This window comes from Equus asinus, chromosome 4, assembly GCF_041296235.1.
Source record: "Equus asinus isolate D_3611 breed Donkey chromosome 4, EquAss-T2T_v2, whole genome shotgun sequence".
Classification (NCBI taxonomy): Eukaryota; Metazoa; Chordata; class Mammalia; order Perissodactyla; family Equidae; genus Equus; species Equus asinus.
In genome coordinates, this window is record NC_091793.1 from 32,705,172 (window position 1) to 32,732,160 (window position 26,989).

Genomic DNA, 26,989 nt, shown 5'->3' on the forward strand with positions numbered 1-26,989 from the left:
CATGTCTATAATATATTCAGTGCTAGTTTATTGAATGAATGAATGGCATATGCTGAATCAATAAATAGCTTCTCCCAGTCAGTGCCTGATACAAGGCTATGGATAGATATCACTAACATGATCATTTCATGAGAGTCCAGCATGTAATTAAATAGCTCATACAAAGCTTTATACATTTCAGACCATAACTGGCGTACGGGACAACATCTCTTTAACTGCAGCAACTTAGAGCTCTCTCCTCCATTTTTCATAATTTCTCAAATGTTATTTTTGTTTTCTGTCGTTTACATATAATACATAATTAACTGCCCGTTAATATTGAGAATATAAGTTTTCTGTTTTTGCTTTGATTTTTAACACTAACCTTATTTCTTTAGATAAGTGAGCTCTGCTATAGTCATAGCCATTATAAACATACCCTGGTGTTTCATAATGGAAAACCAGATTCAGCTAATCATTTGACAAAGTTTCATCAAAATATTTTTTATTTATTGGCACCTCTGATCTAAAATAATTGGAGTGCTGAAAAAGTGCCTGGGATGACATATAATGTGACTAGAAAGCTTATTGGTGCTGGTGTGACTTGTTCAATAATCCTACACATATAATTATAGCCCTGGGCTAGCTATTCTCCAGGTGCCCTGACCAGATCCATTTTCCTCCCTTCTCTGCCCTGCCCCGGGAGGAGGCTTCATCTCTCCCGTTTTCTTGATAATTGTCTTCCCGTTAAGTTTGATCAGTGGGAGGATATGAAATAGCAGGGAATCTGAAGTAGAAGGAGAGAAACGTAGATACCCTGCTTCACTATCTCACTTCCAGTAGAAGTTGCATCCCTCCAGGAACGTGGCTCCCTGAGCATGGAAATCCTAGTCTTCCTCTAACTTGGCTCCAGAAACTCAATTTCTTCCCCTGTCTATTTAGCCATATGAATGGAAATGGCTTCCCAGCATTGCCCATCTCTGGGCTCCTCACCAGCCCTTGTTTGATGCAGTAAAGTCTGTGTACACTCCATAATAGTCCTTTCATTAAATTATCTTGAATGCTCTGGGGTCAATTCGGATTCCTCCAGACTCTGACTTGTACAAATACTAAAGGAGAAAGCTCTGGTGCCAGATATTTACCAGGTATTTAACTACAAGAAAGTTATTTCATTTCTCCCAACCTCAGTTTACTTTTCTGCAAAGTGAGAATAATAATAGTATTTACTCATTTACTCTACAGGGCTGTAGAGTTGGTATATAATAATTAGAGAGAATCTCATGACTTTTTCTGGAAATTTTGTGTTAATATCCTTTTGTGTTCTGAGTGGGTAAATAATGGGGGGGATTCACGTTTTGCAACCATAAGGGCAGCCAACCTGAAATGTAATGAAGGAAGACAAAGCTGAAAGAACCGCAGAGAAACTCACTAGAGTTCTAATCAGTCTACCTAATGGCTCATCTAAGAGCAGGACTGTTTTTTATTTCCCTTTATAGTTTAAACCAGTTTGGACTTGGTTTTAGGTATTTGCAACTATAAAACATCTAACGTGTAGAAGAAACAGTCTTCTTATGGCTGCTTATTAGATGTTGATAGCATAAATGTACTATCTGATAAATATCTACTATTGGTAAATCAGCCCACTGCCCAAGCTTGTTGAATGGTCTGCTTTGGTAGTTGTTTCTAGATTCTGCAGAAAAAAATTTCTAATACTGAAAGTTTAACTAAAGGCACTAAATATTTCTAACACATCTGGCAATTGTAGAAATATCCAGGTGGGCAGCCTGATTATACACATGATAATTTTAAAATTGATTTAGTATCTTAGTAACTGAAAAGTCAGTTTTATACACCAATCAGAAAAAGTCAGAAACCAATGTGATCTCGATAAAATAATCTAAAAAAAAAAAGTCAGCTTTTTGCCTTATCAGCTTAACATGGAATATGGATAATGTAAGTTATAATACACAAATGTCGAAGGACAGGGTAAAAGAAATATTTGAGAAGTTGAAAAGATGTGCTATTTTTAATCAAGAAAGCAATGTCTCCTCTCTTCAAACAATTGAGCTTAGGGAAGATTTACAATTACACTTTTATACAATAGTCATTTTGAATGTATTTGTGAATTTATTTTTTTCAAAATAATGACATTAGCAAAACTTTTACATAGCCTGTATCAAATCCACATATTCAAATGAGGCTTTACCAGTAATAACAGGGGTTAATACAGAGTTAGAGTTTGATATCTGACTTTTTGTTAAAAGAGCTAACCACTCTATGAGTTACAGAAGATTGATACTTTTTCAATTTGATTCCTTCTGAAAGTTAAAAAAGAAAAGCTTTACTAAATTGTTGACATGTATATTTACTCAAAGTTTTACATTTAGTGAAATAAGGATATCTGCAATAGCTCAGTTAACATCAACAGAAAGCTTCAAAGAAGGATTCTGAAAATATGGCAGGCAAAATTTATTTTTATTGTAGGCAATTTTTTAAACTGCATATTTGGCTTTATACATAGTAAGTCATGTGGGAAAAACATCCACACTGCAGTTAGGTTTCCAGTATCTAGCTTTCTTTTTTTTTTTTTTTTTGAGCAATGACATTAACGGGATGTTGCCAGCTTATAAAGATGAGGGCTTTCCTGGGAGTTACTTGTAGTTTCCGAGCTGAATGGCAGAGCGCACATAGACACATCGGAAAGTGGATGGCTGGATCTCCCAGTACTGGACTGGGTTGCTGAAAAGGCTCACACCCGAATAAGAAGCCTTTTTGGTGTTGTATCCAGGTGGGCAGAAGTCATTAGATCCAACTGCAGAGATATTGTTGTTATGAAGGTAGACAACCTGCAAAATGAAATAATGGAGAATGATTAGTCTCCTCTAAATATATTGAGGCTCTTCATGTAAATACCTTATGCCTTTTTAGTATTGTCATCTTTCAGTTTAAATACCATAACACTTCTCAAATCAAACTTTTGCTTTCTCTCTTCCTTTCTAAATTTGTTTTTCCCTTCCTTAGTCTTGCTCAACTCAGTATATAGCATCTCAATCATTCCAGAGGCTCAGGCTAAAATCATTGTCATTATCTTTGACCCTCCCTTTGTCTTACACTCTGTGCCTAACCATCAACAAATCCTGCTAGCTCAGCCTTCAAAATGCACATATAATCCAGTTCTCCCGTGTCTACTCCTACAACCTTATTCAAAGCCACCATTACCTCTTCTGGATTATTGAAGTTGACCTGATTATTCTCCTTGCTTCCTTTTTTGCCTTCCTAAAGTCTTTTCTTTTGTTTTTTTTTTTTAGCTTATAAAACAATTATTTAAAAAAAATGAACCAAGTCATATCTTCCTTTGCCTCAACACTCTAGAGGATTCCCATCTCATGCAAACTAAAAGTCAAAGTTCTCACAATGGCCTATAAATCCTACATGATCTGACATCCTTCTGCTCTGACTTCCTCTCCCCTCACTGTTCAGTCCCACCACCCTGGCCTACTTGCTTCTCCTCTACTACACAAAGTACAGTCCCTCCTCAGGTTGGCACACACTATTTCCTCCACCTAGAATAATCTTCTCCAAGATGCTTGCAAGACTTACTGCCTCACGTACTTCATTTCTTCTTATCAGAAAAGTCTTCCTTGACCATCCCATTCTGCCCTTCTCTGTCCCAATTCCCCTTCTTTATTTTTCATCATAGCAATTTTTATCACTGTATAGCATATTATATATTTATTTGTTTTTTGTCTATTTTCCTCCCATGGAATAAAAGCTCCAAGAGGAGAGAAACCTGCTCTGTTTTGTCCATGACCGTATCTCTAGTGTCTACTAGAACAGAGTAGGTGATCCATAAATATGTTGAAAGCATAAATGAATGAATTCATGATTATTTCATAAATTGTGCCTATGTGAAACATTATATTTTCAGGGAAAAGACAAAATGATAGACACTTTAATAAAATTTTATACAATGAGGAAGTAATATATAGTGAAGAAAAAGAGGGTATACAGTATTAAAATTGAAATAAAGAATCACAAACTCTATGAAATATTTGAGTATCACAGCATTTGGAATAAATAGACTCAGAAAGTTTTATCAAAAATTTATTCTGTTACAAATTCTACTCTATGAATATAATGTTATGGTTCATTAGAATTTTTTCTTGAAATATATTTTGTGATTATGTTTAGGATAATGATAATTTGTTCATAGATTTTCTTAGGGAAACTAAATGTCTGGCTTACAAACAGCACTTTAGAAATGAGTTTTTACTTCCATTATGTAGATGTGAATTCTAAAGGGCAAGAAGTGACTTGATCGTACAACCAAGGCTAAAATCTAATGCTAAGGCAACAATTTTTAAAACGAGCTATAAATCTATGAGATGCTTGCTTAAAATGAATGACTTGAAATATTGTTCCACTTATCGGAACACTCACTCTCGTATGTTGGTGCAAAGGGCCTTGTTTAATAAAGGGTTTAGAAGAGAACAATAGATATCATACAAAAACAGAAACAAGCAATATTAAAATCAAAAAAATATTTGTGAGTTTCTTTTTTTATGATTCTCAAACTTTGAAAATTTCTTGTGTTTCTTTTTTTTATGATTTTCAAGCTTTGAAAATTTCTTGTGGTTGTTTACCATTCTCTATTTCCTAGCAGTGATTAGAAAGAAAGAGGAGAAGTGCTTTTTGAGAGTTTATGGCTAATATTGAAGGTGAGAGATGAAAATACCAAAACATAAAGCAAGTATTAGTCTGTGTAAAAAAGGAAATTATATTCCTAACTCATTCTATGAGGTCGGTATTTTCTAGTATTAAAGCCAGACAAAAATCATCACAAAATGAAATGAAATCACATATTTCATATGAATATAGACAAAAAAACCTTTAACAATATATTAGGAAACTGTATCTCACAACATATAAAAGGATTATACACCATGACCAAGACCAAACATGATTTATGCCAGGGATGTAAGATTGGTTTAACTGGAAATCAATCAATATAAAACACCATAGTAAAAGAATAAAGGACAAAAACACATGATTATCTAATAGACACAGAAAAAGCATTTAAAAAAAAATCCAACACACATTCATGATAAGAAATTTTCAGTAAACTAGGAATAGAAGTGAACTTTCTCGACCTGATAAAGAGCATCTACAAAAGACCCACAGGTAACACCACACTGAATGGTAAAAGATTGATTGTTCACCCCTTTCTTAAAATAGGTAACAAGGCAAAGATGTCTAATTTCATCACTTCTATTCAACATGCACTGGAGATTCTAGCCAATGCAATAAAGCGAGAAAAAGAAATTAAAGGGATTCCGATGAAAAATAATGAAAACTGTATTTCTTTACAAATGACATGATTCTGAATGCAGAATATCCAAATGAATGCACACAATTTACTGCAACTAAAAAAATTTCAGCACAGTACTAAGATAGAAGATTTACAAACAAAAATCAATTGAATTTCTACATACTAGCAACAATGCAAAAATGAAATTAAAGTTACAATTTATTCACAACAACATCAATAATAATACAAAATTTAGGAATGAATTTAGTTAAAGAATTGTAAGACTCATACAGTAAAAATGACAAAATATTGCTGTGAGAAGTTAAAGAAGATAAAATAGAGAAATATTCCATGCTTGTGAATTGGAAGACTCAATATTATTAAGATGAAAATTCTTCCCTGATTGATCTATAGATTCAACACAATCCCTATCATAGTCCTAGCAAGCTATTTTAGCAGAAATAATATGCTGATTCTAAACAGAAATGCAAAGGAACAAGAATAGATAAAACAATTTTGAAAAATAAAAACAAAATTAGAAGACCTTCACTCTCAATTTCAAAACATGATCAGAAGTTGCAGTAAACTAATGGTGTAATACTAGCAAACAAAATGTGGCATATCCATACAATGGAATGCTGTTCACCAATAACAATGAAAAACTACTGATACATGCCACGATATGGATGACCTAAAATCCTTATGACAAGTGAAAGAAGCCATACACAAAAGCCATACATTGTGTGATTCCATTTATATGAAATGTCCAGAAAAGGCAAATCCACAGAGAGAGAAAGTAGGTTAATGATTCCCATTGGCTGCAGATAAGATTGAGAACCAAATAGAAATGGATAAGAGGGATATTTTGAGGGTAATAGAAATATTCTAAAACTGGATTGTGGTGACAGTTGAACAACTACATAATTTTGGTAAAAACAATTGAACTATATACTTATAGAAAAGGAAGTAGAATAGGCGAAATTCCCAGGAGCTCCAGGAAGGGAGGTAAAATGGCTACATGGACAGCCAATTAGAGATGGAAAATCATGAGTGAGGCCCTTCTAAATGGGGGCCCTGTGTCAATTCTCATGAGATCTGATGATATTCAACAAAACCTTCAAAATAACCTGCTTTATAATTTTTTCTCTGTGGCCGACAGTAAGAAACACATTATATATTGACGTTTAGTACATATGAATCTATGCATATGAAACAAAATTGTTATGAAATACTTACCATTATAGTGATATTTCTTTTCTATTCAACTTATTCTAACCTATCCTATCCTATCCCATCCCATCCCATGAATGTTCCTAATGAACCCACTAAACTGATTTTATGAACTCAGTAATATGTCCAGACTGACTGAAAAACGGTAATCAAGAAGGTGAAAATGATTTATTCTGAGATCTAAAAACAAAAACAATCCTCTCCCCCCAAAAAACCCACCAGCAACAAAAACCTTAATAGTAACAATGATAACTATTCTTCCATGGGGCTTCCGAGCATCTTGGTTTTACTTGTGGCTTCAAACTCTGCTTACTCATGACTCTGCCACAACCAAAGACCCACTGAAAAAGAATCAGCATGAACTTGAATGTCTTTAAGTTTCATCTTCATACTTATAATTCCGGCACTTCATTGAAATCTAGCTAATGCAAATTGTGATATATCAATTTAATTTGGAATTTTTTGTTACAACTCAATAAAAAAAAAAGAAATCAATGATTTATTGACAGTAGTTTAGAAGATAAACTTATTGTGAACCCCAATCAAAAAAGTTGAGATGCTGGATTACTAAAAGAGCAACTTTATACTGGTTTTATCTGTAAGAGAGGGTCAGCGGCAGGGTATAGTTTCTGAACCATCATGACTGAACTAAGTACGCATGTAAATTTGTGGGGAAAAACAGCCAATTGAAATGTGACCTTTAAGAAAACTTAAAAATTACATAAAATAAGCAAATATGTAAAATCTATGGATGACCACATTATTGAATTTTTTAAAAAATATATAATTTGAATAACATGTTTGTGTTATTTGCTCAAGGTAACAATGGAAGTCTTATGTTGTCATATATGAAATTACTATCACTATTTAAACTAATGTTTGCCTTACATTTATAGATTTACAGATTGTAAAGCTCTATTACCACAGTGGATCACTGCCAGATAAATTGCAGTCACACTGCTAGATAAGCTCTTGACCTCTATGACATCTGCTGAGGCTAAAAGTTAAAACTACTATTTTATTCTATATCTATGCCTCACCAATTATATCATCTTTTCCAACCAGTATGCATTTGTTACACTGATCTGTGATTTGAAACTACCCTGATTCACGAAAAATACTACATTCTGGAAGAAAGCATTTTAGTAAGTTCGAGGCAATTGTCCTAATTTAAAAAAATAATAATTTAAACGTATTTTTTCCCCAAAGCAGAATGAATGTTTATGTGGAAACACTAAAAACATCTGTCTACAAAAAGATTTCTAAGCAGAGCTTCCTGCCTCTTAGCATCCCGGTAGGGAGGATTCACTCCCCAGACGTTCCTCACCAGATAGCGGCATCGCATTACCTGGATGTACTTATGATCCGCCAGCCCACCAGGCACTTTGATAAGCTTGTTGTTGTCCAAGTGAAGTTCCCTCAAATGAGGAGTGTTGGCCAGAGAGCCATTGTCAACAGCAGAGATGCTGTTGAAACTCAGTCCCAATCTGCAATAGAAAACAGGAATGAATGCATACCCTGCACATGGATGCTTTCTTACAGGTGTTGTGTGACTAATCAAGTCAATAGAAAAGGATGTTTTTGTTTTTGCACTTACTGTTCCCTCTGCCTAGAGTGCTTTTCCTAGACTTTCTGAGCTTGGATAGAGCCCATTTGTTCTTAAGCTTTCAATGTAGAGTTACCCTCTTTAAAACTCCTCTGACAGTCCCAGATTGGATAGACACCCCTAGTAAATGCTCACAGAGCATCCTGTTGTTACCCTCTTGTAAAACTCAGGGGACTGTGTACTTGCATGTCTTTCCTTGAGAAAAGTGACTGTCTTATGGTATATCCAGTACTAACACAGAGCTAGATATGACCAATGAGTAGCTGTTGAATTCATTTCTATGTATGATGAATGTGGTGAATTCACTTGAAAAAAAAAATAAAAGGAATACTATTATCATTTTGGTCACATTGAACATCAATTAATTGTACATTTATCACGAAAATTTATTCATTGGAAATAAAAGGTACAAAGTTCTAATGAGCCAATAAACCTACCTGCCAGAAAGGTTAACAGAATTAGCATTTTGCATTAGTTTGAAAGAGTTCATCAATGACCATCTGATACTGTCAGAATTTGCCGGGTGCCAATATTCCTGACTTCTGACCTTAATTTCTCACCTAAATCTCTGTTTCATGACCACTGTGATATTTCTCATGCAATGCTACTCAAGGTTTGGGTTGTATTTTTTAAATTAAATGTATAACAAGTGAAAGTTCTGCAGCTATGATGTCCTCTCATAGCAAATGAGATTCAAAAGTCAGAGTTGACTTGGGGACAAGGCTGGTGCATTCAGCATTCTAGGGATGAATCTCTGTCAAAACCAGGGTGCTGTCAATCCTGAGAGCAGAGAGGGGATGCTGAGATGAGGCAACAACGTAATATAAGAGAACCAGAAAACTCAAGGGAGAGAAAGAGGAGGAAGCCATTGGGTTCCTTCAAATGCAATGGATGGGACTTGGGCATTTTTTTAGAATGGTTTCTGCTTGCCTTCAGCTAGTTTCGATCTTTGAGCTCTTTGCAGATTTAGATGCTGCCTTGGATAACCAAAGTCTCCCAATTTTAATCATGACTTGCTGTTTGGAATAATTGAGATTAAAGTTTACTGATTTTAGGCTATTAATAGCACAGTTAGTTTATCTTAGCTATTGATTATTAACCTGGCATCTTGGCTCAGAGAACTTTGTTTTTCCATCAGTCTTAGGCATTCATCTCCTCTTTCTGGCTTTTTCTTTTCTATTTCAGAATCATGTCTTCTGTTTATTACAACACTCCAAGTCCCATACCCAATTTGGGCTCATACATTTCTTAGAATATAACATTCCTAATAATTTACTCAAGGAAATTTCACTTTTTCAATGATTTATTTATATATTCAACCATCAAATGTTGTAAGAACCTACTATGTTCAAGATATTATTCTAGGCTTGTCAGGGCAGAGGACACATGGCTCAAAAACCATGATTCTGTCCATTGAAGAATGGTTCACCTAGTAAGGGAGATGATAATATATACTTAATAAGAAAACAGAAGTTTGCCTGAAAACTAGTTCATATTTTTGCAGAGGGACATACACTATTTTCTCCCTACTTGTTCCTAATAGCTAATTGGAATATTTGCCCTGCCACAACATTCTGCCTTTTTCTTCTTTTCACAGTTTTGATCTTCAGCCCCCAAATACTTCTCATGTTCCAACTTCAGTGAGGAGCAAACAACATAAGGATTTGATAGTTTAATAGATTTTTTTTGACTTGATTCCAAAAAGAAATGTGTCTGATAAATTCAAGAGTTGGGAAAGTTTGCTTGGCCAACGAGGCAATCTGCTCTAAGTTAATGAATGGAATTCAAAATCCGTTTACACAGAGATCTTCATTTCTATTGACATTTTCCAAATTTACTAGCTTCTTATGCTTCTATGTGATACCAAGAATGTCATGTTAATATTAAAGTGCATAATCTCAAAATTTCCTTACCACTTTCAGTACAAAATAAACTTTTTTTCTCAAAAGGCATCTATTTAAAACTTTAGACTATTGTTCATCCCTTCTACTATTCCTGCTCCTCCCCCTCCTAATAATAATAATAATGATAGCTGTCCTAAAGACAATTCTACACAATCAGCAAAGCAGTGTCTTCCTAGATTTTTCTGCATCTAGAGAGACCTAATCAACAAAGAAAGGTAGATGATACATAACACTATTTTGAAAAATATTGTCTACCTTAGAGACTATAATTAAAATAACTTTGGATAAAAGGTTTCTTATGTGAAACACCAAGGTAATATATTGTGACTGTGGCTAATATATCGTAGCTATAGTAAGCACATGCTCATCTTCAGCCTCCTCCATCCACTGGGTCATTGGAGAACATCCACAGAAATGAGGAAAGATGCATTATACATCCATCTGGTCTTAGTATTTCTCAAAGATAAATAATATACTTTATATTCATTTATCTACCATGAAATTTATATACAAAAAGAAGAGTGAGTCAATTTGGCATAACACTGTGCTTCTCTGTAAGAACACTCAGCAATACGTGTGGATCAAGAACAGAGTGTTCCATGAAGACAACTGAAAGAGTTTGCCAGCACTGTCCTCTTTTTATTACTTAACCAGACTGTAAACATAGGAAGATCGAAGTTAGGTTAGAAAGGAGGACAGGCGCTAGCGATTATCTATGAGGAAAAAAAAGAGTTAAGAAGGGCCAGAAAAAAAAAAAAAAAACCAACAAACTTTTCTTGTGTTAGTCTATATTCGATGTCCAGAGACATTTTAAACTCTTCAGAGAATAGAGGTTGGAGAATCTCTCATAACTAGTCTAATACTATACTGTGGGATACCCAATATTTCCATGTTCTGGTAGCCTTCATCTTAATGCATTTTCAAATTCTAGACCCTGTCTTATACCTTACTTAACCTTGCATTAAATCTTGTTTAAAGCAACTAAGTTAGAAGATACTGAATGAACATACTAATTTAATCAAATACCTTATACATAAGATATATCTTAATCTGAAAGCAATATGGTACTCACAAAATATAAGGCTGATCTTGGTGGTTATACTAAGTGTATGCAAAACTCATTAGTTTTGTTTTTTTTAATAACTGATTGGGCAAGCTGAAGTTTGAGGTTGTCAGAAATAATAACAACAAAAAAATGTGGTACAGTCAAAACTTCATCAGGTTTCTAATTCTGAGCATGTGGGCACTAATACACCTAGCCATCGTAATGATAGAACATCATGAAAGAATATTTTTACTTAGCCAAATTATTCAGTCCTCTCAGGCTAGCTGCATCAACTTTGGTGATTTTGTTGCCATCAAGATGTAATTCAGTAAGGGAAGGAGGAAGACCTGGAATACGGAAATACAAAATGGTAAATGAGGGGATAAATGTAATTACAGAATGTAGAAAGACAATGAGGACACATGCCATCGGTTTTTTAAAAGTTTCAGAGGATTTGCTTTTGCTTTTTCATGAGTTTTGCTTCTTATCTTTTTCCTTCATCCCTTTTATAATAATACATGCTTTTGGAAGTACTATATGCCCTTTCTACTTTTCTCCTAGATTGATTTTAAAAAAAACATGAATCGTGTTTATCATGAAGTACAGTTTTGGCTTGTAGAACTGAAGTCAAACCCTGAATCTAACCAGCGTCTTACACCTTTGTTAATGGGCTAACTCTGCCATTGATAAAAGATCACAACTCTAAAATGAAGAGACGAGCATTTGAACTATAACAAGGAGATTATGTATAAGTTGAACCTATATACAAACCTAACCAGGCATTTCATTAATGAGCATTGTTAATAACTAACACTGATCCACTGTGTTGGCCTTAGTCTTAATTAACTTTGCCATAAAAACATCAAACACTTCTGCACCATGGATGTGTAGAAAGAGCTAAAGCTACTTGGACCTTTTAAATCAAGACTGTTTCTTTACACAAGAGGAGTGGAGAGGCCTACCATCAAGCACTCTGCCATATGTAGAGCACCTGGGGAAATCATTTTAGATCCAAAGTACCCGCTAAACCTCTGGATAGTACTTCCTGAATGGCTACGATTTTTAAAATTTAAGAGTAGAAAGGTAGAAGTTTAAATATTTTATTTTCATTTCCTCCTGCCATCTAAGGATATATTATGTTTTTCTACAGCTGTTTAACCAGCATATTTTTCCACTTAGAAGAATAGCGACAAGTACAAAGAAAATAGCAAATTGGTTACATGTAGAAGTAACATCTGGTTGGCAGAAAGTGTTGGTTATTTGTCCATAAAGAACAAAAGTAGAAAATCACAGGTTATGTTTGGTCTGAAATTTTCATTGCATACCACTGCATTCTGTCAAGAGTGTCTATTTAATGTAGAAGTTTAGTCCATATTTGACTTGAAAATGACTATTAGTTTCTCTACGGTTGCATGTTTCATGTGAGAGATGCTAAGGAGAGAAACTTTTACTTACTGAATGTCTGTTATGTGCTGAATACTGAGATTGGCACTTTTCCTAACTTGGCTCATTTAATTTTTTCAATGTATAAATTATTTTTCACCAACCCCCTTTCATAGATGAGGAAACAGATTTTCAAAGTTACAAATTTTGTAGGTTAACTAGCTACTAAGTAGGGAATGTAACATGCTCCCAGATGGCCAAAGGAAGTGAAAATAGCATGCTCTTAACTGAAGGAAATGAAATCACAATTGCATTATTCTTATGAATAAATATCAGGAAGTCACAGTCACTCTTGGAATAAGATATTTCAACCATTTGAGTCTCCTTAGACCAAATAAATGTGGATTTTTAAAAATACTTCTGTAAGTAAAGTGAGTATACAACAACGCAAATTGAATGCACATCCTTTCTTCCCTTTACCATGAAAAGATCATTTTTAAATGTACTATCTCTAGAACACCAATGAACATTGCATCCATTACCCTTACATAGTTTCTAAGTGTCTCCCCTTTTAGGATTTTAGTTTCCAAAAAATAAAGTTATAGCTAGAAGTCACTTTCTGGAAGAAAACTTTGCAATAGGACAGAGAGAGTTAAATTTATAAAGAACATCCTTAGCCTTTGTCACTGTAGCATTTAGCTAAAGAGCCTACACTCTAGTTACTTTTTAAATTCTTTTCCTTTTCCATTTTTAAGATAAAATATATTGAGAGTTTTCTTTGGGCCGAGTACTATGTGTGTGCATTACAAGTCTTACTATATCTATTAATCCTCACAAATATCCCAAAGATAGTTGTCACTAATGCCTCCATTTTCTAGACAACAAAACTGAGGTTTTAGAGACGTGAAATTATTAGCCTAAAGTCACAGAATAAATAAATAGCTGAGTCAGTTCTCTCACCCAGGTTGGTCTAACTTGAGAGAGTAATTTTATAACCTCTCCACTCCACTCCACTCCCTTTCCATTTCCATCAGCAATAAGAGACAACATGTGGAAATGAAGACTTCCTGAAAGGTGATGATGTTCATGCATACGAGTCTCAGCCTAGGGAGGGAAGACTCATTCATTCCACAAGCATAAATATGCACAGGAGGGAGAGCTTACGATGGCAGCAGAGTGAAATGGTCAAACACGGGATCTCTGATGTCAGTCTAGCACAACCCCAGCTCTCCTGCTTCCTAGCTCCTACCTTGGTCACAATTTATTTCCTCTCTTTAAGCCTCATTTTCCTTATTCATAAAACAGGTGTGATATTAGTACTATAGAGGAATGTTTTTGGATTCATACAAAAGAATCCATTCATACAAAGAAATCTATTTGGTATAATATCTTGTTCTAAACAAGTGCTTAATAAAATTTAGTTACTATAATTTTAATATTATGAAGTGTCTAGTAAATAAAAGCAAGCTAGAGATGATGAGAAAAGAACACTTAGGATAGAGAGAAGACATAAGCAAGGCCAGGAAAACAGATCATTCAGTGATGAGATGTTTTCCTGAGGGATGTTTTGGAGGATGCCTTAGGAGAGACAGCACAATCAAAGACTGTGCTTAATGGAAGTCATCTGGCAGCACAAAATCCTGGACAAGACCGGGACTTTAACTTCTGGCTACTTGACTTCACCCCCTGCAGCTCTGAGGCTTTAGGCAAGATATCTATATATATAAAATAAAAATACATAAAATATAAGTATTTTATTAAATATATTATGAAAATATACTAAAATATAAACAAAATATATTTAAAAATACATATATATGTATGTATATATCTCTTCACTGGGCTAAAAAATGATCACTTGTTACTTGCTATGAGTTGGAGACCGAACATGAAAGTGCTTTATAAACTGTAAATCAATCTCTCTCCTTATCTGTATCTCTCTATCATCTATCTATCGAATCTGTTTTCTATCATCTTTCCTGTCTAATCCATCTACACCAGCAGTTGCTATTATGAGCATTGAAAACATCCTCTGTAGCAAAAAGACTGTGGAGAGAGCAAAGGGTGGTAAGAAACCATTCGATGGAATACGTACTTGAAGAAGTTGAGTTTTCTGTGGAAGCACAATAAAGGATAATTGCTTTCCGTGGGCGAATATCTACATTTTGGCCTGCAGTCTAAGAATGAGATGTATAAGTTGAGAAATGGCCAGATTGAAGGGAAAATTGGAAAATATAGAGGAGCTTTTGTGAGACTGAAAAACCTGGGGCAGGGAAAGATGCGAAAATTAGAGGAATTTATTTTTGGTGCCTTGAGGCCTTTTCCGATTCACAAAGACTGGCTTATGTGCCTCTCTGGGGTAGCCCTTAGCACAGCGACCTTACCCCCATGACTGTGGGGTGATTGCTCTTTACTCATCTGGCTTTGCTCTAGTCAACAAGCTCCTTGAAGGCGGGGAGTATATTCTATCTGCTGCCCTGTCTCCAGTGTTTAGGACTTTACCTAAGCAAAATGAGTGTTAGAAACATTTTTAATGAATAATAAAAGACAATATCAATCCACTACTTATCTACATGCCACATGTTTCACTAATTATTTATTTAGTGTTAAAACAATGCAATGAGGTAGATATTAATATTATTACCACACTACAGATAAGGAAATGGAGGCATAGACGTTGAATAATTCGTCCAAGTTCCTAGAACCAAATTAGTGATAATTTGAACTCAAGCAAACAGACTCCCACACCCACACTCTACAACACACACCACCACTATTAAATAAGAGCGTGGCCATTGTGGCTCCTCTTATCCAGATGGTAATGACTGGAATGTTGTAGACAGAAAGGAATGCACCAAAAGGTTGGAGACTCAAAGTAAAAACTGGCTAATTTCAGAAGTACTTCCATGTATCTTCTTTTTCTTTTTTACAAAGTGCTACTAAGGCATTCTAGTTTTTAAATAACGATTTTTTTCTTTGTGACATCACAATTCTACAATACAAAATCATTGGGCATTGTTGCATCTTAGAAGAGACTTTATAGGTAAGAGAGTCTAGCCATCTCTACAGCGACTCTGGATGGCCCAGTCATCACCCACGCTCGTTAGAAACACTTCTACAGGTAGAGAATTTACCGAAAATAATAAAAAGACAATTTCTGAAAGAACTTTTTAAATGTTAGAGGCTTTGGATTTAGCTTCTCAAATTGCTCTCGTGAGTTTTCTATCACCTGGAGGGATGGTGGTTATGTTGGTGTCAGCAATGCGGATGTAGGACAGCTTCTTCATCCCCTGGAAGGCTCCATTTTCAATTCCTGAGCTCTTCAGCGGGTTGGTGCCCAGTTCTACAAAGGCAATAAGTGCAAAGCTTTTAGAGGACAATTTTAGGATATTACAAGTCAGAGTAGTGTCTGTTTCAACAAGGAATTTAGCAGAAACTTGGGTCAATAACAGTTTGACTGAAAAACAAAAGAGAAATTAAAGGACATGCTCCTCAAAGGAATAGCAAAATGGGGTAAACACTTCCCTTATTAAAACAAACAAAAGACAAACAACAACAAAAAACCTAAAAAAGCAGTAGTAGCGAAAACAATAACAACAAAATTATTTAAGGTATATACACAGGTTTGCCCAGAAATCAACAAAAGCAAGAGTTCACACCACACTGATTATGACTATTACTTTCCCAAGATACGTTAAAATGTTATTAAATAATTTGAATCTAGCATCTTCTAAGCCAATTATAAAATTCCAATTTTTGACCACACCTATAGCAAAACATTTTAACACATTTTTTAAAGCAGATGACTTACAGGTGTTCAGAATATAACAAATCCCACCATGGGAAAGATAGCCTTAAATATCTCTAATTAAGCGCTACTTAATTCAATGGTGTCTTGAGCGTGCAGTTGGATAACTTCATCCTAGGGCTTTCTCCACATTCTCAGATCCTCAAGGACAGGGAATAAAAACGTTGTCAGTCACAGATTCAAAATCCCATTCCTTCTGGCCCTGCTGCTGTTACGCCCTACGACATACAAATTCTAGCTAATTTACCTTCCTGCGGCTAAAGCTTACTTGGGATCTCTTAAGGTGAACCTTGAATCCTGGTCTCAGAGTGATAAGAATATCTGTACCTACGACTATCATCTGGTTCAGTCCATTGAACACCGCTTTTCGCACTTTGGTGATCTCGTTCTCATGGACACGCAGCTCCTGAAGAGTTTTGGGCATTTTTTCTGGCAATTCCTTCAAATGATTCTTGGACAGATAAAGTCGTTCCAGTTTCACCAAAGGTGTAAATGCTCCAGGGCTGATTTTGCTAATTTTGTTGTTGACAAGAATCAACGCCTGTAGATAGTGAACAAAAACAATATCTTCCTAGTTCCAAAACCTTCCACACAAACATAAAACAAGTGTGTAGTCTATTCATTCCATCCAGGGGACGCACAGAGAAATCTGCAAAATTGCAAGAAATCAGAAAACGTTAAGTAGATGTGATCCCTTCACATAAGAAGTGTATGAGGACCTGAACATCAGGAATAAAGGAAAAAGGAATGCGGCGAAATATAGACTTTATATGCTTTTAATTTTTAAACAATAAATACTCCTAAAAGCATTGAAATTACTAGAATGACTCAAGATACCTGAAAAGAATCCAATGACACAGGCATCCATCCCCCAACCAGCTTTTCAACCTAAATGCCCATCTTCGTTGACTGTTGTCATGAATTACACTACAAAAGCGTGGCAAGAAAGTAAAAATTTCTTGCAACCACACAAATTTAGATATAATCATTTTCAAAAAGTTTGCCAAATTAATACATTATTTTGCAGCTCATTGCTTTGCTTTGCATTTCCTTGCTACTTAAATGGTTAAACAAATTTCCTTGTATTTTCCTACCATTTACTGTATTTTTTGGAGGAAAAGGATTGCCTGATCATAATACTTCTCATTTTCATTGTTTTAATAATTGGTTTACAGAATAAAGATATAGTTTATATAATATGTAGAGGCTTAATGTATTTTTCTTCTGTTTTTGCCCTTTTTACATATAAAAGTTTTATATAGTCGAACATACTAATATTTTTGGTAAATTTTAAATTTTTGTTTCTGAGTTCTCCTAATATAGGAAATTACTTCTAATTCATTACTACTGTTATACCTATGGCTATTGGTAAACTTATTTTGGACTGCCTCATTCTCTTCCAATGATCTGTATGTCTACATAACCACACTGTTATTATTTTAAGATTCCTTATCAACTAATCCTAAGGAATTCAAGATAATTTTATCAAAGTTTGAGAAGCTTGCATTTTCTATTGTAGTACACTTTTATGCGTATATGAAAATGCAGAGGGGCAAAAAGGGAGTTACAATAATAGAACAGTGAGAACTTCCAGTTTCAGAAAAGCAAGAGTATTTTCTGAAGGTAACAGCTGGTTAATTAACCCTGTACACTCTTATACAGTTCATAATATTTGACTAATTAAAACTTATTACACGTAACACAATCTTGTAACTAATCCTAAAAGATGCATTGGTTGATTAAAACAAAATCTTAAGAAATTCCAATGTATATTACAGAAAGTAAAACTTAGGAAGGTTAAGATCATAGGAAATTAATATTCACAGGCAAAATGTCTGGGAAATGAGTAAAAGCCAGAGCTAACGGAAGGAAGGGTTGAGAGGGCTTTTGTCATTAAACGACATTCAAAAATGTATATGCTTAATTATAAATGCAAAAGAGATCCTCAATTGCCATGTAGGTAAGAAAGTTCTGAAAGCTTGATATAAATAAATGTATTAAAAGTCATCTGAAAAACCTGTTTTTATTTTAGGTTAAATGTTGAAATTTGACATAATATGTAGGGTTTTCTCCAAAGCTACTTTTATGTTGGGCTTTCACTATACCAGATATTGTTTTAGGGGCTTTTATAGTTACCATCATATTTATAGGCAATTATTAGTGCATAGACTCATGCCGGACTGCTTCTGACTTTAGACCTCAAGTTCTGACTCTTACTTTTTGTGTGACTATGAGGAAGTAACTTAACCTCTCTGTGCCTAAGTGTCTTCGTCTATATGAAGGAGTTCTCAGGGGTATCTACCTCAAAGAATAGTAATAAGGACGAAATAAGTTAATGTATCTAAGGTACTAAGAACATTGCCTAGCGTATAGTAATTGCTACACAAATATTTGCTATTATTCAATCTTTGAAAAAAATTTTTAGTGATTTCTAATTTAAAAATTTTCCTTACTAGATTTATTAAGCTTTAATTCAAAGGAAAAATATTCAAAGTTGGCATTACCGTACTTCATTTTCCCACTTCCAATTATTTTATAGAATAATTATGTAGTTTTCCTACTATATATGGATATAAAATTACTCTTATGCAACATGTACCACTCATAATGAGCCACAGAGTTGTAAATTAATAAAATTATTGAGAAGAAAAGAACTTTTGGTCAAATCCTTTCTATTTTAATCCTCGCTAACTTTTCATTTCTCTCCTTCCTTCTCATTCAAGTATGGCTCTCCCGGCTGAAATTATGATGTTCATTTGCCAAATAACAAGGATAGAAATGATCAAGAATGAAAGAGTAAGAGGAAAAATAGCTGTTTAACATCCTCTGAATGGCTGGAAGCTCTAATAAACTCACTCTCTTCTTCCGATGTACACTTTGAAGTAAAAAGAAAGAGATTGCCAAGATGACAGTTCCCCAAAAACATACTTAGATTGAGACTTCGGAAAGGAAAGAACACGTTATTACAAATCCCAGATTTAATAAGAACATCACGGAAACAAGATATCCCCTATTTAAGGAAATAAAGAGTTTAAACAAATTATTCAGATTACACTTAAATACACAGGCAGTTGGGATTAGAGTATGAGAATTCTCCTTCCTTAAAAAAGTAGCTTTAAGGTAAAGTTATGAAAATAACATGAAGCTTTTTAATATTTTAGTTTATTGAAAGTAATGATATTCATTATTTATTATCACCTCTTTAAATTTGTTCCAACGATAGTATAAATAGTAATTGACAAACCTTACTGGTGTCATCATCAGCTCACTCCCAGGGAAACCATGCCTGAAAACAGAGAAAGGGAGTGGGGGCTGCAGCCCTGTGTCCTGTCAGCAGAGATGGATCCCATTGGGCCAAGGTTCAAGATCTCTAGCTCCAGCCTTACCCTCCATGTTTCGGAGCCTGTATCTTTAACCCTAACCAACTTGTATTTTTATTTAACTGTTGCTTATTTTCTTCTGCTTTTCCTTTCTTCTTGCATGGAAAGCCCTCTTATTCTCTTCTTTTCAAAAGTCTGCTAATCCTCTAAGACCACTTTGTTTCATATTCTCTCAAAACACTAACTGGTAGCCTGATGTAGGATGATGTCTTATTTTTCTCTTACTTGGTGCCCATAACACTCACTACTTATAGCATATTGTACTTATATTGTTGGACCCTTCAATAAATTAAGTGTTATTATTTTTATTATGGAAAAGCTTAAAATCTTAAGGAACAAGTCTTTGCTTCCTTTTAAAAAACCTGGTATATTTCCTCCTAATGGATAAATGTTCATTGCTTTTCTCATCTTGGTTGTCAGAAAGTTCATAACTAAATCTTATCTTGGTTATATTAACTCAATAGTACATCATGACCAGTTTATTTTACTTTTACATTAAATTATTTACCTTGTATCTATATTTCTTATTCTAATATGTAGCAGCCAGATGATTTTGATTTATTTTTTATATTTATATTTTACTATGTCTTGCCTACTCTTATTATATATGCCCTCAATTATTTTCTATAATGATTAGGAGAAAGAAATGAACATGAAATTAGAGTTTTCTATGTATGTGCTCCCAATTTTAAGAATGTATTTCTATGATATTCCTTATAAGAAACTATGAACTCTTATCTCCACAGATAGGTAACCCATCACTAGGCAATCCTCTCCATTTTCTGAAAATTCTAATTTTTTACATTGCATTTTAGTGTTGAACAAAAGTCTGCTTCCCTGAAATTCCCATTCAATTGTCAATAGATCAATTCTCTCATCTTGTAGTTGAAGCAAGTAAATTCAATTCTTCATCTTCAACACTGTCCTTCAAATATGTCATTTGTGACTTTTAAAAATTCCTTTTGTGTTTCCACTTCTCTATCAACTGTGCCTTTAAGACATGATTTCTGGGTCTCAAAGGTTAATGCCCTTCTTAAAATGCCTTTTCCTGGATCAGACTCAATACTTTTAGAGCAGCCTACCAGAGTAGAACAAGATAGAGTGAGACTTGTAGTATTTCTTCAGGACACCGAAGTCCAGTTTATTTACACTAAATGTGCACTGATATTTTGAAGGGAAACCATATCATTATCATCCCACAGGTAGAGAGCTGGAGGAGATGACAAATGTTATCAGGATTCTGATGCCCTATGCAAACAGAAGATGCATTTACTGTTAGAGAAGGCTTCCTTAGCAAGGCTTAACCCTACTTGATTGGGTTGGTCATTCTCCATTTATAACACACCTTCTCCCAACTAAAGATATATTCATTCTTTGCCTTTTGGACCATCTCCTATATCCTAGGAGGCTGACCTCTGGGGCCTGCATCACCCAGATGTTCTTGTCCTCTGACGTCTAGTTAGGTTCAACCATAGGAGACACTGGCAGGAAATCAGGAGGTTGGACTATAGCTCCCCAGCTCTTCCAGGGCTCTGGGGCTCCCTAGTTCTTCAGGCCTTGTGGGTTTGCATGTTTCCCAATGCCTTGTTGGTTCCCATATTCCTTTGTAAATAGTCACTTCAGTAAAGTCTCCTCTGTGAAACTCTTTTGAGAGTGTTACCTCTTTTCTGCTGGAATCCTGATTGGTAGACTGGGTGTGTTACATTATAATGAAGTAGAGGTAAGCAAAAATTACAATAAAAACAGATAAAGATAAGGATACGGCATGCATAATATTTACATATTTGAAGATGGAATTATATTTACTAAATAAAATATAGATGGTTATCCCTTTTTCTCTTGAGTGCCAATCTTTGAGCCTTTACAAGGTTATTTGTGCCTCTCAGAAAATGAAGGAAAGAAAACAAAAGAAACAAAGAAATAAAATCATTCTAAGATCAATCCATTTTGTGTTTTGTTCCACTATTGAAGTACAACTAATTGGGAAGATAAAAATTTTTGCTCATGAAACATGAGAGAAGATTAAGATATAAAGTATTTTTTTATGAAGCAAATACCAAAGATATATGGGGTGGGTATGTGTAAGAAAACGGGATGATTTTTTAGGGATTAACAAATTTGATGCTTTCCTCCACCACCCTCAAAAATAGAATTTAATGAACACTCATGTGCTTATTAATTACCATATAGTACTCCTCGCCTTAACTAAGTTTTCTTTTAAAAACGTACTTTGAGTCAGATCTTGTAACAACCCCACCAAAAAAATTCTTACATGAAGATTCTTCAGGTTCTTAAAGTCTCCATCTTTGATTTCGGTTATTTTGTTGTTTTGCAGGTCCAGCAGCGTGGTGTCAGGGGGAAGATCTTTGGGCACTTTGTCCAGACCTAGAACCACAGGAAAAGCAATCCGTAAAATGGGCTACATGGCCACAGAATCACAAAGGTTGTGTTTACAAAGAAGTCAATGTTGCAACGATAGTTTTACCATAACATATTTTTACCCTAACATATTTTTCTTCTTCTAGGAAATATATCAATGGTAGTTGAAAATACCTTTTATCTTTTCCAATCAAGTCAAACAATGTTTTTGAAATCATAAATGGAACACATTATTTGCCCCATGTAATTACTGTTTTGCATGAGGGGAGAATTTGTGTTTTGTTAGGGTGTGGCTCAAATTTCTCAGTACACAGTGGGTTTTATTTCATTGTTCTTGTATTAGAAAGTATGCACTTCTTTTGATAAGTGTTAAGTATGAGTGATTTATAAATCTATGCCTTTCTACATAAATATCCTGTCAATAGGGAAGAGCTTTAGCCAAATCATCAAAAATCCTCTTCATAAATCTAACACTGTCACAGATCTACATTTAAAATTAAAATTATATGACCATGCAAGCAAGTTGTTGTGTCAACAACTTGAAAATTTAGCCAAACTTTTGGGAGAATAGTTCTTTCAGTTTTTATTGGAATACCAAAACAATGTCAACTTTAATTGATATTTTATGACCAATAGATATGTGGCTACTTAGAATAAAATAAAATAAATTTGCTAGTGTAACTTCTCTAAAATAAATCCTATGAAGCATTATTTTTGGACCTTAAATTTAGGTCTAACTAACTGAGTTACTGTTTTTAGTTTATAGATGTAAACACGGTGAATAACCAAATGCTCTATGGAATTGAAAAACATTTCAATAGTCATTCAACTACATATATAAAGATGAACTGTTTTCATTCAAAAGGTATGCATATTAAATAAATCATCATTATGAATGGTAATGGAGAAAAATATTAAATGATATAGCCTTTTGCCTTTCTCTCTTCCACTGGCTTTGTTCCATATTGATGTAGAATGTTAAGCAAAAATTTGATATTCTGGGGCCTGCCTGGTGGTGCAGCAAAGTTTGCACGGTCTGCTTCGACGGCCCAGGGTTCACCAGTTTGGATCCCAGGTGCGGACCTATGCACCTTGTCAGGCCATGATGTGGCATACATCCTACATATAAAGTAGAGGAAGATGGACACAGATGTTAACTCAGGGCTAATCTTCCTCGAGAAAAAAAATATTTGATATTCTAACTCGAATTCATCTGATCATTTCTATATTTTAAGATTGCATAAAATAAACCAGAAATATTTCTAAACTTCTCCATCATATCTGAGACTTAAAGTGCTGAATATCGCTCCTTCATGCATTCAACAAAGCTTTATTGAATACCTCTTAGGCACCATCAATTTATTAGGCCCTGGGGATACAGCAGGAACAAGATAGAAATTGTCCACTTCCTCGTGGAAAATATAATTCAATCTATAGTTTTCAGTTAAAAAGAAAATTACAACACAGTATATAATAATTGCTAGGTTGGGAAGATATCTTTCCAATTTTTAATCTTATGTAAATGTATAGTGATAAATTTGATTATGATAGCCACATTCCTATTTTCACATCTTCCATGTCAATTACAGAAAATATATCTGAAATTACCTGCTTCTGAGTTCTTTCCAAATAATATTTTGTTCATGTGATCCCTGCTCTGTTGATTGTGGATAAAAAGTCTAGCTCGCAATTCAGTGATCAACTATCATTATAAATTTAAATATGAAAATGCAGGTGATTCTACACGTTCATACATGTATTCCAAGACTCACTACAGAAAGAGTTTAAGAAAAATAACAAGAGTGAAGCGTTTTCAGTGACAGCAAACCACCAAAGCATCTCCCGTGCAGGAGGATATTGAACTGCGCTATCTAGTCATGATCGCTGCCATTTTCAGAAATGTCAGTTTGCTAATTTCACGCAATTAGGAGCGGTAGACTTCTGCTAAATCTTTGATAATTAGTATTCTCCAACCAAGAAAAGGCACAATTCCTTTCATTTGGAAAAAAGTTAACCGCCTACATTTCATCATTACTTTGTGGGCTTCTTTGTCAATGTCTTAATTTCCTCTTAGGCTTACTTTTATACATTGTTGGACTTCACTTCTAGTGGCTCTCTTAACATTGGTTCAATGCCAAAGTGCAGATAAATTTCAGATGTGGAGAGAAAAACATGATATATCTGGATGGCTGACAATTTTGATTACGTTGTCATCCTAGAATTTTATAACAACAGAAACTACTTGGGATGAATTATATACATTTTTTTTCTGAAGATTTAGCATAAAAAAAGCCTTCAAGCTTGTGATTTTTTCAGTTTAGTTCTTAAAGAGTCATTTTAATGATTAAAATCATAACCCTAACATCTCCCCTGAATTACTAGTAAATTCATATCCATTTGGGGGATTTCACATATCAGTATTTTATTAAAACTTTGTATTCATGTAGCTTTACAGCTTATAAAAAATTTAAAATATGTTATATTACTTACCTTACAACAATCCAGTGAGGTAGGTAAGGCAGTATGTTAATTTCATTTTTCCAGGTGATTTTTAGAAAAGGTTTAATGAAATGAACAAGCTCATGTAGCTAGGAGTGACAAAATGCAGACAGGAAGACAATTCTCCTACTTTCCAAGACATTTTTTCTGTCATATCTATCTGTATCCCCAAGAAGAATTGTTCTGACATCAGACTTAATAACATGCCATACGTTTAAGGACTAGACAGGGCATTGGAGTGTTAACCAGCTTGCTCAACAATCTTAGGTAGAGTATGACAGGGAAATTATCCCAGTTACGAGTCCTTAGAATGTCACAAAGGGAAGGACTATTAAATATCAGTTAGTCTATGTTTCCCAAATGCTGGTCAGGTAGACTCTAGGATGAGGTTCTTATTAGTTTATATCAAAATCAGAAAAAAGTGAGGGTGATCTGGTTAGTTTTAATATAAATTATCATGTACACACACACACACATACACACGCATATTTCTGAGATGAGCTCCTGCTCCCGTTTTAAATATACCTTCTTTTGAAAAATGATTCTGATAGCAGATGGCAGGTTGTTGTTATTTTGTTGGATTTGGTTTTGACCTTAACAAGAAATTAACTTATTCAACATTCAAAAAAATTTAGTGTCCCAGAAATCAGGGAACTTCTAAGCTAATTCAATACTCCCTCTTTCATAAGTAAAGAAACGGAAATCCAATAAAGTTAAATGGCTTATTCAAGGTGGCTCATGGTTAAATTAAACCAAGAACAAGATGGTAAGAGTCTCACTCTAGAAATAAATCATGTGCCATTTATGCATGTAAACATTGTGCCTACTTTTTTTTTGAGGAAGATTAGCCCTGAGCTAACATCCACCGCCAATCCTCCTCTTTTTGCTGAGGAAGACTGTCCCTGAGCTAACATCTCTGCCCATCATCCTCTATTTTATATGTGGGACATCTGCCATAGCACAGCTTGATAAATGATGTGTAGTCGGCACCTTGGATCTGAGGTGGCAAACCTGGGGCCACTGAAGTGGAGCACACTAACTTAACCGCTATGCCACTGGGCCGGCCCACACTGTGCATATTTTTAAAAGATGCTGATCTACACTGTCCCTTGAACATACTGTGCTTATTCCTAGCTTCTTGTTTCTTTTCATGTAATTATGTTTCATGGAATACTCTGCCTACTCATTTCCTTCTCCTTCCATTTTGACAATCGTTTAAAGCACACCCATTACCCCCTCCTTCTATAATATTCATCCAACCACTCCAGATAACAATGATTCCCCCTTCAAACTCCTTCTATATATGCTTATAATGTATTGTCCTGCATTTTAGTTTCCTTTCTTTTCTGTAGGTCCTGGATAAGAGACACAAATGACTATTTTTCATCAGAACTTTGATCTTACTGCTCTACACACAGAGGTAGCTTTTTGATTGGTTACTTTTAAAATCATTGTTTGCCCTGATGTCCCATGGTGAAAAGTTCATAATCAACTTAAAGATCTTTCCTGTTATGTTTTGTTACAATCACCTCTTCACATCCTGCTTTCATGAGGGTTCTTATTTTCCCTCAGAAGTATTAGGATACAACTAGCTGTAATAATCATAATTTTCTTTCTGATTCTTGGTTGGTCAGGAACATTTTAGAAACAAATGCTACTATCAAATACAGCATCCCCTTTATCTACACCTGAAAATTGTTCTCACTTTCTTCTGTCTTTGATATATTTGTGAGCAAGTTTCTGTCAAAATAACACGGAAGGGAGAAGGGGAAGTTATGCTGGAAAATACTGGCATCTGCTGCACTTGTTGAAGCGGATCTTATCTTATAGGTTTAGCATATTTAATAAATGTTTCTATAAACTTCTTTTTATAAGATCACTATTTGAATTTTAATCCTTGTTCCTCTTCTCGATCCTTCAGATCACTGGGCAAGTTGCTTAAGCTCTCAGTGCCTCAGTTTTCTTGCATCTTTCATGGAATTTTTGTGAGAATTCAATAGGCTATTCTACAGAATGATCTCCTACCATAGTGCACAGCAGGCCCTCAATTACTGGTGCCTGTCATTATTACCAATGAGGAGATGAGAGGGTGCGGCTCCAGTTATCTTGCTGACTATTAGCCTGTAAGTCTGTGGCAAAGTGATTGTTTTGGGTTTTTCTGTATAATGCAGTTATAACGCATATTATCCTGGAAGCTGGAATCTGTTTTGAAGGTGTATCAAACACAGATTTATTTTCCCCTAAAGCCCTTGATCGTGGGTTGGCTTTTCTTGTCAGTCATTTTGTGGTCTTGTTACATGATCATTGTTCCCGTGAACTTCAGGGTCTTTGGAGAGCTTATCTACCAAGCTCCACCTTTGGATGGTAACCCTCCAGTTTAGTAAGCACATGCTCCCAACAAATAATTAACTCCCAGAATCTGTTCGTGGTTAATTTAACTGTATTTTAATAGTGGCAAATGCCACACT

At 34.8% G+C, this 26,989-nt stretch overlaps 1 protein-coding gene across 2 annotated transcripts in view; it reads right to left on the reverse strand.

The window, feature by feature from the left end:
• Nucleotides 1-2,552: 2,552 nt before the first annotated feature.
• The window catches only part of DCN (decorin), a 37,498-nt gene continuing 13,061 nt past the window's right edge, over nt 2,553-26,989 (reverse strand). For both annotated transcript variants that reach the window (XM_014841262.3, XM_014841263.3), the window contains exons 3-8: nt 21,916-22,028; nt 16,591-16,804; nt 15,685-15,798; nt 11,326-11,419; nt 7,866-8,004; nt 2,553-2,825 (exon numbers count right to left, since the gene is read on the reverse strand). In XM_014841262.3, coding sequence (XP_014696748.1) covers nt 2,631-2,825; nt 7,866-8,004; nt 11,326-11,419; nt 15,685-15,798; nt 16,591-16,804; nt 21,916-22,028 — 869 coding nt within the window. In that variant the 3' untranslated portion in view covers nt 2,553-2,630. The remainder of the gene's footprint in view (nt 2,826-7,865; nt 8,005-11,325; nt 11,420-15,684; nt 15,799-16,590; nt 16,805-21,915; nt 22,029-26,989) is intronic.